Raw genomic sequence first — 12,067 nt, 5'->3', positions numbered from 1 at the left:
TCAAAGTAATATATTTGTTTCATTTAAAACTCTGTTAAGACATAGGCCCGTAATATTGGACTTTTAACCAGTGTGAGCTACATTAAGATTAGGTTCCAGTATTTATTGGTAAGAATATTTGTTACAAAATATTCAGTTTGTTTAAATGATACTGATGGTTCTTTTGAACTGTGCCTTCACGTTTGTTGCCCTGCATTTCGTTCCACTTTTTTTATTCCCCTTCGCCCGTTCCTAACTTTAGATGAAATTGACCTCAATAGCTCCACATGGCGGCCATTCTGCGAACTTCGAGGACCGTAGCATATTCTCTGATAAAACGGACTTTAACCTTCAAGACACCTTATAGAGCCATGAGTAGCTTGCTGATAGATGATCCCAAATATTCTTGGTTGAAGGATTTGGGCTTGAGTGCTGACAACAAGGGAGTGTTTCACGGTGTTTGGACAGGCTCTGGAGAGGTATGTTTTCATAAAAGGGAGCCAGAGAATTAAGTACAAGTTCAAGTAAATGCAGTCCCGTTTAAACTTATGCGGTGGCTGTAAACACATTTGGTGTTTTTATGAAGCTTCTGACTTTTAATCGGTGGAATTTCATCATTTCCTGGTGCAGTGGATGTCTGGGAAGTTGCATGTTAAAAACTCTTTATCTGGTAATCGAGTCAAAAATGCTTTTTATTTCCACCTCACCGATTTCCTTTGGAGGTGTGACGCCATTCTGGTCTGTGATTGGTCGAACCTACCGGCGTGTTGCTCCACTGTTTGAGACGAGAAAAAATTGTAAAGTTAATTTTAGTAAAAAAGGAAAAAGTTATTTATGAATCTAGACAAATTGTTATGTGTTGCTTGTAAAATGTTGGTCTCGATCATGTGCGGTAGTAGTTCCAGTAAGTTATCTGTTCTAACTCAACAGATTAAATCCAGATCAACTTTATTTATGTTATGAGTAACTTATAGTTTATTCATAATTCTCACTTGAAAAATGCCCTCTCTGGTGTTTTTAGCAGCATCAAAATACAGTGTTAAAGGGATAATAACTCTTCGTTTCGGCCAATAAATGAATTTTCCTGGAGTAAACAACAATTTTCCCATACTTACCAATGGTTAATGAATCCATTTTTACATTCAAAGTAAGTCCCTGGTTTTTTTCTAAAAAGTTTGTTTTTTTGTTAAAATCTCTTAAGAGATTTTAGCAGAGTATAGCCATCAATGGTGGTCACATGGTCTAAAGACGAGCTCAGATATCAGAATAATAGCAATGACTGCCGTTTTTGTGGTAAAACAGAATATATTATATTTCTATGAGTTATTCACAATGTTTTTATTGTGAAATATAGATGTCATACGAAGAGTTATTATCCCTTTAACACTCGGGCCAAGACAAAAAAAAAAAAAAAACAAAAAACAAAAAACGTGCACGCAGTTCAGTTTGATAAATAGCACTACTGTAGCTGTAGATGATTACACCTTTTTTCTCTAACAACGTTACAACATCGTACTGCTCCGCCAATTACTACAAACAGTGTTAAGTTTTAACTTTTATCTCTGCATATAACGGTGTTATATAGCCCCACCAGTAAGTACTAAAAGTATATATAAGCTCATGAGTTAACTTGTATCCCTACAGGTAACGACATCTTACTGCCCCACCAATAACCAGCCTATTGCCAGGGTAACACAGGTAGGTACACCAACACCTCACACCTCGTATACTTAGTGTGACTTCACTGACATATGAAGTATCACTGGACAATTTTCAATGGGAATAATGCTGTGATCATTGAAATATCAGTTTGAAGGACTTGAAGCAAAGATAAACCTGGTTCAGTTTGATTTTTTATTGTTACAACATATAGCAGTATTGGTTTAATAATCAGGCAGTGCAACAATTTTCATCAGCATAATCACAAAATTTATCTAAAGACTTCATGTTTCAGTTGTGTAAGTATTAAAAAGAAGTGATAATTGTTTAACATTCTATTTTGTCCACCAAAGGGGAGCCCAGGAGATTATGACAGTGCAGTGAAGGCAGCGTTGGAGGCATGGCAGACCTGGTGTGAGGTACGCAGCTGATCCTTACTTGTCAAGTGTTAAATGTTTTAATATCCAGTTCTTAACAATTATAAGATCATAAATGAAATTTTGTTCTCATTTGCAATTAGTTTTTTCATTTAAATCTATTGCCAATTACATACATTATTTCACATATATCCGGTATTGATAACACTGTATTTGATGGAAATAAGTTAATTCTAGTTAGTATAGCAATATTTTTGCTTTATTTCACCCTGAAGATCATGAAGTCACATGATGAGTCACTGTTGCTTAAAATTACGCTCCTTTTATAACTTATCCAGTGTTAATTGTGTATAAATGCCACATTTTAATTCCCACCCTGATTATGTATTCAGGTGCCAGCACCACAGAGGGGAGAGATTGTGCGGCAGATTGGTCATGCTTTGAGAGAAAAGAAAACTCTGTTAGGAAAACTGGTAATTGATGAATACATTCTTAGTTGTTTCATTTCTGTATGATGGTCAAACTGTACATTAGTGCTCTGTTTTGATTTGTACACATGGTATACATGGTGTGTTTCTGCTCAAAGTGCTGACTATACAGTGGTTTGTAAGTTACATTTGAGAGAAGCTTTCAAAGTATTTAGTCTGTAGTTGCTATCTCTTGACCTTAGAGGTGATTTTAACAGGCCTAGTAAAGCAGATTTATTATTTATTTATTTATTTATTATTGATTGATTGATTGATTGATTGGATGATTGATTGATTTTTGAGAAATGAGGAGGTAAAAGAGAGAGTAAGTTATAAGGATAAATTGATATTTGTGATATTTATGATATTGTTTAGATATAATATATATTTCAGGAATCTCTAGAGAATGGCAAAATCTTACCAGAAGGAGAGGGCGAGGTGCAGGAATTTATTGATATTTGTGACTATGCAGTGGGCCTCTCCAGAATGTTTCAAGGATTAGTTCTTCCTTCAGAGAGTGAGTGACAGAATTTATAAATACCTCTTTTTTCTCGTGTATTACAAGAAAGAATTTTACAAGAATGATTTTTGAATTATATTACATCTTTTTACGTCATTTCTTCTAATATTTTTGTCAGAAGAACAAAGTCCATAAAATTATGTACAGTAATGCTGGTTAGTACCAGAAGTTTCTGAATAAAGATACAAGGACATGTGTAACTGACAAAACTCATTTCACAACTGAAGAAACACCTAGCTTTATCTCTCTATCATGACATTTATTCTATAATATTTGGTCTAAAGCAAGTATTTTATTTTCAGATTGATATTCAGAATTGAAAGGTTATAAATTTCAACTGTGATTTATACCACTATAAATATTATTTTTGGAGGAGATGAAACAAAGGTTGACTTGTCTCCATTTGACATTGGTTAATTAATCATCCAGCTTCTGGCAGAATATTGCCCAGAGATGAGCTAACCCACAGTTGATAATTGTATGAAAATGGTTATCTCCACTACAGGGCCAGGACACTTGCTTCTGGAGCAGTGGAATCCTCTGGGGGTGGTTGGGGTGATAACCGCTTTTAACTTCCCAGTGGCAGTATTTGGATGGAACTCCTCCATAGCTTTGACCTGTGGGAATGTGGCTCTCTGGTAAGCTGGAGTCAGATTCCCAGTCAAGTTGGGATAGTTTAGCTTGGTAGTGATTTCTGTTTCAATAGAGTGGTGACACTTTTAAATAACTCTTGAAAGCTGGTCTAAAACTACTGACAAAAGATGCAAGGTGTACATATTATAGCACACTGAACATGCTTATTTAGTGATTGTTATAGAATACAATTTGGTCAGCTAACCAATAAATTTGTCAAGCAATTTTCATATGAAAAAAAAATTATTTCAAAATTTGTTTTCACATTTTGAAATGTAATATTTCATATTTTGAAATCATCCTTACCCACAGGAAGGGAGCGCCCTCTACCCCACTCACCAGTATTGCTGTTACCAGGGTGATGACCTCTGTCCTTGAAGCTAACAACATGCCCCCTGCAGTGGTATCTCTGGTGTGTGGGGGTGCTGATATTGGGTAAGTGTTAGTTTTTATAAGCTAACAACATGCCCCCTGCAGTGGTATCTCTGGTGTGTGGAGGTGCTGATATTGGGTAAGTGTTAGTTTTTATAAGCTAACAACATGCCCCCTGCAGTGGTATCTCTGGTGTGTGGAGGTGCTGATATTGGGTAAGTGTTAGTTTTTATAAGCTAACAACATGCCCCCTGCAGTGGTATCTCTGGTGTGTGGAGGTGCTGATATTGGGTAAGTGTAGGTTTTTATAAGCTAACAACATGCCCCCTGCAGTGGTATCTCTGGTGTGTGGGGGTGCTGATATTGGGTAAGTGTAGGTTTTTATAAGCTAACAACATGCCCCCTGCAGTGGTATATCTGGTGTGTGGGGATGCTGATATTGGGTAAGTGTAGGTTTTTATAAGCTAACAACATGCCCCCTGCAGTGGTATCTCTGGTGTGTGGGGGTGCTGATATTGGGTAAGTGTTAGTTTTTATAAGCTAACAACATGCCCCCTGCAGTGTTATCTCTGGTGTGTGGGGGTGCTGATATTGGGTAAGTGTAGGTTTTTATAAGCTAACAACATGCCCCCTGCAGTGGTATCTCTGGTGTGTGGGGGTGCTGGTATTGGGTAAGTGTAGGTTTTTATATGGTTGAAAAATGAAAAAAAAATGTTGCCTTCACAAGATGTATATGTAGATGTTGGAATACATATTACATTGCCAGTTTCATTAAAGTTAAAGTTCTTAATCAAACTTGTTACATGTTTAAATCAATTTAATTGCTTTGCATTTCAGAACACTGATGGCTAAAGATGAAAGGATCCCTCTTGTCTCCTTCACTGGGTCTACACCAGTGAGTAAACAGTGTGATACTGCTGCTGATTAAGTTGGTATTTTAAAAGCAGACATGTTTTATAACATGGAATTATGAAAGACATGATTTATAGATGTAGACCAGGGTTCCAAACATTGCTTAATTCATAATCTCTTGACATTGCACCATTAAAACTTCTAGAAAGAAATCATCAAATCCATTGTCGTGATTTTGATAAAAAAGAATTACTTAATAAGTTGCCCTTATTAGAGGTATGAAACTTACAGTTTTGGATGCACTTTTGCATGTAGACATTGATAAATGCACCATTTATTTTTCAAAAGTAATATTTACTGAAAGGTTTCATTCTGATGTTTCGTCTGTGTTCTCTAGGTTGGACACATTGTAGCACAGATGGTGACAGAGAGGTTTGGTGAGTTGTCTGTTTACAAGATCTATCACCTAGGAATATCATAGATTGTCTTTGGGACTGTTTACAATGAATTTTGTCAATGTACCTAATGCCCACTGTCTGTCTCAACAGGGACTCTCGCTGAATGCAACCACATTAAATGAGCAACACGCCTCCTGTTGTTTCCAATGTACTTACATAAGCACCAAGTTTTCTGTATTCTATTCAACCTCACTAGGAGACGTGATAATCTGTTAAACTGATTGCATTCAGCCACCATCAGCACAGTGTTAGTTCAAACTACCTAGTATAGTTTGATTGTGAATGCATTCTTTGATATTTGTGATATTACGTGGATTGATCCTTGTGGTTTCTCTCTGTAGGATATCCATGATAAAATGACTATGAGAGTAAAAATGTAATCATATAATTTTTCAACCCAATGTCTGTATTTCGTGTCATATTTACATGGCTAATGATTTGATGTTCATATTAATTTGTCTCTAAATCCATTTTAGGGAAAAAGATTCTGGAACTGGGAGGAAACAATGCTATTATAGGTAAATGATGTGGACCTACTTGTTTCATTCATTTAAAACATTTGTGAAGGTAATGAATGGAAACATGATTTACTTCACTGTATTCTACCATTATTCTTGTCAGATGGCATCCTAGCATATAGTATAAAAGTTTCAAACTTTTTGATTAACTAAATATTGATGATAATTTATATGTTTTATTCATTTATATGCTTGGGTGCTTTACAAGGCTATAACCTGACATCATATACCAATGTTAATTTATGTCACATTATAAACTACAAAACCACTCAGAGGAGCCAGACCTCTGCCAAAGCAGCTTCATTCTTATTATTTGATAAATAAATTCATAAATTAATTAATGGATCACCAGCAAAATTCCATTGTTGCATATCTCTTCCAGTTAACGAGGATGCAGATGTTGACATGGTCGTAAGAGCCTCTTTGTTTGCCTGTGTGGGGACAGCTGGACAGAGATGTACCACAACTAGGAGACTGGTAAGTGTAAATACAGACTTAAAGTGTTTACCTGTGTGGGGACAGCAGATGTACCACAACTAGGAGACTGGTAAGTGTAAATACAAACTTAAAGTGTTTACCTGTGTGGGGACAGCAGATGTACCACAACTAGGAGACTGGTAAGTGTAAATACAGACTTAAAGTGTTTACCTGTGTGGGGACAGCAGATGTACCACAACTAGGAGACTGGTAAGTGTAAATACAAACTTAAAGTGTTTACCTGTGTGGGGACAGCAGATGTACCACAACTAGGAGACTGGTAAGTGTAAATACAGACTTAAAGTGTTTACCTGTGTGGGGACAGCAGATGTACCACAACTAGGAGACTGGTAAGTGTAAATACAGACTTAAAGTGTTTACCTGTGTGGGGACAGCAGATGTACCACAACTAGGAGACTGGTAAGTGTAAATACAGACTTAAAGTGTTTACCTGTGTGGGGACAGCAGATGTACCACAACTAGGAGACTGGTAAGTGTAAATACAGACTTAAAGTGTTTACCTGTGTGGGGACAGCAGATGTACCACAACTAGGAGACTGGTAAGTGTAAATACAGACTTAAAGTGTTTACCTGTGTGGGGACAGCAGATGTACCACAACTAGGAGACTGGTAAGTGTAAATACAGACTTAAAGTGTTTACCTGTGTGGGGACAGCAGATGTACCACAACTAGGAGACTGGTAAGTGTAAATACAGACTTAAAGTGTTTACCTGTGTGGGGACAGCAGATGTACCACAACTAGGAGACTGGTAAGTGTAAATACAGACTTAAAGTGTTTACCTGTGTGGGGACAGCAGATGTACCACAACTAGGAGACTGGTAAGTGTAAATACAGACTTAAAGTGTTTACCTGTGTGGGGACAGCAGATGTACCACAACTAGGAGACTGGTAAGTGTAAATACAAACTTAAAGTGTTTACCTGTGTGGGGACAGCAGATGTACCACAACTAGGAGACTGGTAAGTGTAAATACAAACTTAAAGTGTTTACCTGTGTGGGGACAGCAGATGTACCACAACTAGGAGACTGGTAAGTGTAAATACAGACTTAAAGTGTTTACCTGTGTGGGGACAGCAGATGTACCACAACTAGGAGACTGGTAAGTGTAAATACAAACTTAAAGTGTTTACCTGTGTGGGGACAGCAGATGTACTACAACTAGGAGACTGGTAAGTGTAAATACGGCTCTTGGAGTATAAATAGTTTGGCTGTAATTTTTGAGTAAGATTACAGTGTTTTCTTGCTGCAAAACAAGACCTCAGAAAAACTGATTTTCAGAAAGAAATCTCCACTTTCACACATGCAAAATAACTGCCAGTTATGGAGAATTTGCCAGAAAAAATATGAAAATAATGTTTTCTTCTTGCAAACCAAGATCATATTATATTTGGTTTGTCATTAGGCATGCAGGATAAAGATATCTTAAGCTGTTTTGTAAGATGACAACTTTTACACTTCCACATTTACACTGACCATCATGCTCTGAATGCTTTGTCTGCATGTCTGCAGTTTAACACAGAATACTTATGAGAAACTTTTTTATTTCAGATTGTCCATGAGAAATTGTATGATGCAGTTTTATCCGGACTGAAGAAAGCCTATGGTCAGGTCAAGATGGGTGATCCACTGGAACGTAAGCACACAACTTTTCTTTCAGTAAATATCTCTTCTTGGTACTGTAACAGCAGTTAGTGTTACACGAGCTATATGATATATGCATGTCCAGCACATATGATGTAAAAAAAAAAAAATGGGCTGCTGTTTTTCTGTTATAATTTTAGACATTTTCATTATTTCCCTTAGATTTCAGATTTTTATTATCTGCTCAGTAGATTTATTCATAAATACATGTAATCATTTATTAATTGCTCCCTCTGCTCCATGAAGACATAAAAAGCTGTTCTGTTTCCCTCCAGCTGGCACACTACTGGGACCAATGCATTCTAAACAAGGAGTGGAATTATATCTGAAAGCAGTAGCAGATGTCCAAGCACAGGGTGGAAAGATAGAAGTTGGAGGCAAGGTTAGATAACACAGGCCAAAATTCTTTTCATGCTTGATATTCCTTGAACAAGGTCTTATTTGTATAGCCATCCCCCCTTGCTCCCCTCAGCATTTTGTGTATGGAGATGGGGCCACACTTACACTCACACATAAATTTATAGCTTTAACAACTTATACCCTGTCTTTTAATTATAGTTTATCAGTCAATTTCCAATGATTTTTTGACATGACTCTAATAAAATTAACCCTTTCTGTCTCTCAGAGTAGTTTAATATTCAGAGAGAGAGAGAGCTGAGGAACAATTTAATGCTGTTAATGTCATTGGGTTTCTTAGATAAGAATTTCAATGTAGCATATTTATATGAAAAAAATAAACAAATATGTTGACACTATTCTTGTAGGCAGTGGATCGACCAGGAAACTTTGTTGAGCCCACCATCGTGACTGGTTTACCCCATGACGCGGAAATTGTACACAGAGAAACGTTTGCTCCCATTGTCTACATTATGAAGTGTAAGGTAAGTGTTCCCATGAGCCCTTGTTCTTCTGTGTAACTCACTTTTTTAATAAATATGTATGTTGGAAGTGGAAAAACAAATTTATAAAGTAACTGGCTTTTATTAATATGTATTGTTCTTATTTTATTTTTGACTATTATTACTTATTACTGAAATGGGAGATGTTCAATTTGAAGGATTTTCTCTTTAAACAAGATTATCTGATCCCATTTTGATAAATAGTAGCATCCTTTATTTTGGCAATTCTGGCATTCATTTTGCAAAGTCATATTTTAACTGTTGACTGTAAGGAAGTTGACGATCTTTTTCCAATATATCACTTATGTCACCACTGTGATGTTGTAGAGTTTAGAAGAAGGTATCAAATGGAACAATGAGGTAAAGCAGGGGTTATCCAGTAGTCTCTTCACCAGGGATATCAGTAATGTTTTCAAATGGATTGGGTAAGTATAACCGTGACCTTTAAAATTTATTCCTGAAATTTTACAGAAATAAGGAGTATTTGTTAGAAAAAGGGAGTTTTGCTGGTGTTTGTTCAAATGTTAGTTTATCAGAGGCAGTTGAATATTGAATAATTAATTGCTTTTACAACTAATCATCATTATTTTTTACTACTTGTTATTTCCCAGACCCAAAGGATACTTTTGCTGGTGTATTCATTCAATTGTACATGTAAGTTAACTTACTTGAGTATTGAACAGTATATTGGCGTGAAAATCGGTGGTTCAAGATTTATTACCACTTTTAATTTCCCAGCCCTAAAGGATCTGACTGTGGCCTGATCAACGTGAACATTCCTACCAGTGGCGCTGAGATTGGAGGAGCATTTGGTAAGAAACCACCTGGAAGTGTGCTTTTTATTTCATGGCTCAGTTACATTCTGGTATAGGTGGTCACTGGTCGTATTTCTGGATAGCTGTAATTTGAAAGTTTGATAACTTGTGTGTAAATTCCTAGTTTTACCAGGTAGCTTTCAGAAATGTTTGATGCTAAATTTTTTCAAATAGCTAATAGACCTTTGTATTTATTCCCTATACCACAACTATGTAAATTGTGTCTTGAAATTGATCAGGGACCCGTAACTCGAAAGCATCCCGCATTGCGACTGAGCGCAAGCGTCTCGATTCCATAAATTGCCCATACTCGCCCCATATGGGGGGGGGGGGGGGGGTTGGAATCGAGACTCTTGCGCAGTGCACGATGCTTTCGAGATACAGGGCCAGGACTTGTTATAAATTGTGCCAGAGAGAATTAAGCTGCTCATTCACTGTGTTGTTTGCAATGTCAGGTGGAGAGAAGCACACTGGTGGAGGACGAGAATCTGGCAGTGACGCCTGGAAACAGTACATGAGGAGAGCTACATGGTAGGTTGAACCCCTGGGGTGAGGAGGGGTGGATGGGGTGAGGAGAGGTGGGGTGGGGTGAGGGGGAGTGGGCAGTGAGAATAGAGGACTTACTGCTAGTGATTAAGGATCACTGGAAACAACACATGAGAAGAGCTATGTGGTAGGCTGGACCCCAGGGGGTAGGGGGTGCTGTGAGAAAAGAGGACTTACTGTTAGAGACAAGGTAACGGTGTACTAGTACCTGTTTTATCATGGTTAAAGATTCCCCCCCTTCCCACCTCTCAAGGAGTGAGTTTAGGCCCAAGAAGATGAAAACCCAATTACACTTATACATTAGTATGAGATATATATCCTGATCGTGCTTTTGGTAAAAAAGTTACTGGTTGCCATGGAAGCAGCCTCACACAAGTTGAATAATTCTAAATTAATTGTGGTTTGGCTATGGGTTATGGAAATTCAAATTCAGTATTGAAAATTTAAAAAAATATGAGATGTATATGCAAATGTTCTTATAAAGGTTTTATGTCTGAACCATCTTAATAAAGCTGGATGGGGAAATACAGATTTCTCAAATCAGATTTCTCGTATTCTTTGGAAGTTATCTTTGCTGATCCTATGAAAGATGTGAAGCAAGGACATTGAATATGTTTCCAATATACATGTATATTGTTTAAGTTAACCTAAGCTTTGCTTTTATCAATTTTCTTTAACTTGTATTTTACATTGTTAAGCCTATGTAACATTATTGATAGAATGTTTTTAGTTATCCAGTAGAATTTGAATGACAGTTATGTTTAACTCTGAATCATACTGATACATTGGTCAGATCAGTTGCTAATGTAAGTTCCAGTTATGCATCATCCTCATTCTGTTGAACTTGTTAAGTCTATTAAATATCTTGAATATATTCTGAATTATTATTATTATTATTATTATTAGATTGAATTTCTCGTGTTCCTCTTCCAGCACAATTAACTGCAGCAGGGAGTTACCACTGGCCCAGGGAATCAAGTTTGAATAAATCAGACGGAACAAAATGGAACCAAGAGGACCCAGGAAGACCTCGCTTTTTATTGTCTGTTTTACAGGCCTGCCAATTTACTTGTAAAAATTGAAAAAAAAAAGAACTTTACATGAAAATAAATTTTCACCCCCTCCCATGCATTCCTAGCAGCTGATTAAAAAGATGTTTCTATAAATTAAATCTAGTTCATTAAAGAAAGTTGTGTGGCTTAGCCATTGTAGTTTTATATGCATTTACTTTACCTTTATTGCAGCCAGAATTAAAGTGGCCTGTAAAATATGCAACAAAAAGATTTGCCTGAACAGAAAGTAAATTGCAGGAAGGAATTTGTGTTTATGAGCTCATAAAAAACTTTACCTTTAACTACAGATCTCCTAACATAAAGACCATGATTGTGCACAGGGGATGTTAAAATCTCATTAGAAATAGTAGTAGTTTAACTGAAGTAGTAGTAGTAGTAGTATATAGCTGAACAAAGGTACAATTATTGTTGTTGATACATCGAAGTGTTGGAACCAGACAAAAAGATGGCAAATGTATTTTTAGGATGTTTTTACCTGAATTGAATCTGAGATTCTAACTATTGTACATTATGCTTAGCTGAATATGAATATGCTGTGAAACGCATCATGTATCTAAAATATAATTTATGCTTTGGAAGTGAACTGTTATTTATGCACAGTAGACGGCAGATCTAAGCTGCAATTTCACTGCCATAATTGTGATAAAAACATAAAGTTTCTGTCCAACAGGAAGAATTATGTGGCTTGAAGTGTATGGTTTCTCAGTGGAAATGTTAAATAAAATATTATGAAAACCAAGATAACAAAAAAAAAAAAAAA

The 12,067-nt window shown here is 36.5% G+C and overlaps 1 protein-coding gene across 1 annotated transcript; it reads left to right on the top strand.

Annotated features, from left to right (window-relative positions):
* The first annotated feature begins 241 nt into the window (after positions 1 to 241).
* Positions 242 to 11,885, top strand: LOC106170433 (alpha-aminoadipic semialdehyde dehydrogenase). Its single transcript, XM_087000126.1, has 18 exons — positions 242 to 458; positions 1,624 to 1,677; positions 1,992 to 2,057; positions 2,408 to 2,488; positions 2,876 to 2,999; positions 3,508 to 3,640; positions 3,948 to 4,070; positions 4,845 to 4,902; positions 5,257 to 5,296; positions 5,794 to 5,835; positions 6,218 to 6,312; positions 7,882 to 7,966; positions 8,250 to 8,356; positions 8,739 to 8,855; positions 9,201 to 9,298; positions 9,612 to 9,685; positions 10,144 to 10,219; positions 11,168 to 11,885. Exons 1-18 carry the CDS (start codon positions 267 to 269, stop codon positions 11,220 to 11,222), a joined length of 1,620 nt encoding a protein of 539 aa, XP_086856252.1. The 5' UTR covers positions 242 to 266; the 3' UTR covers positions 11,223 to 11,885.
* The last annotated feature ends 182 nt before the right edge of the window (positions 11,886 to 12,067 follow it).

Source organism: Lingula anatina, chromosome 1, assembly GCF_051362555.1.
Source record: "Lingula anatina isolate TDL-2025a chromosome 1, LinAna3.0, whole genome shotgun sequence".
NCBI classification, from domain to species: Eukaryota; Metazoa; Brachiopoda; class Lingulata; order Lingulida; family Lingulidae; genus Lingula; species Lingula anatina.
Note: the sequence above shows the minus strand (reverse complement) of the source record. Positions and strands in the feature narration are given on the sequence as shown.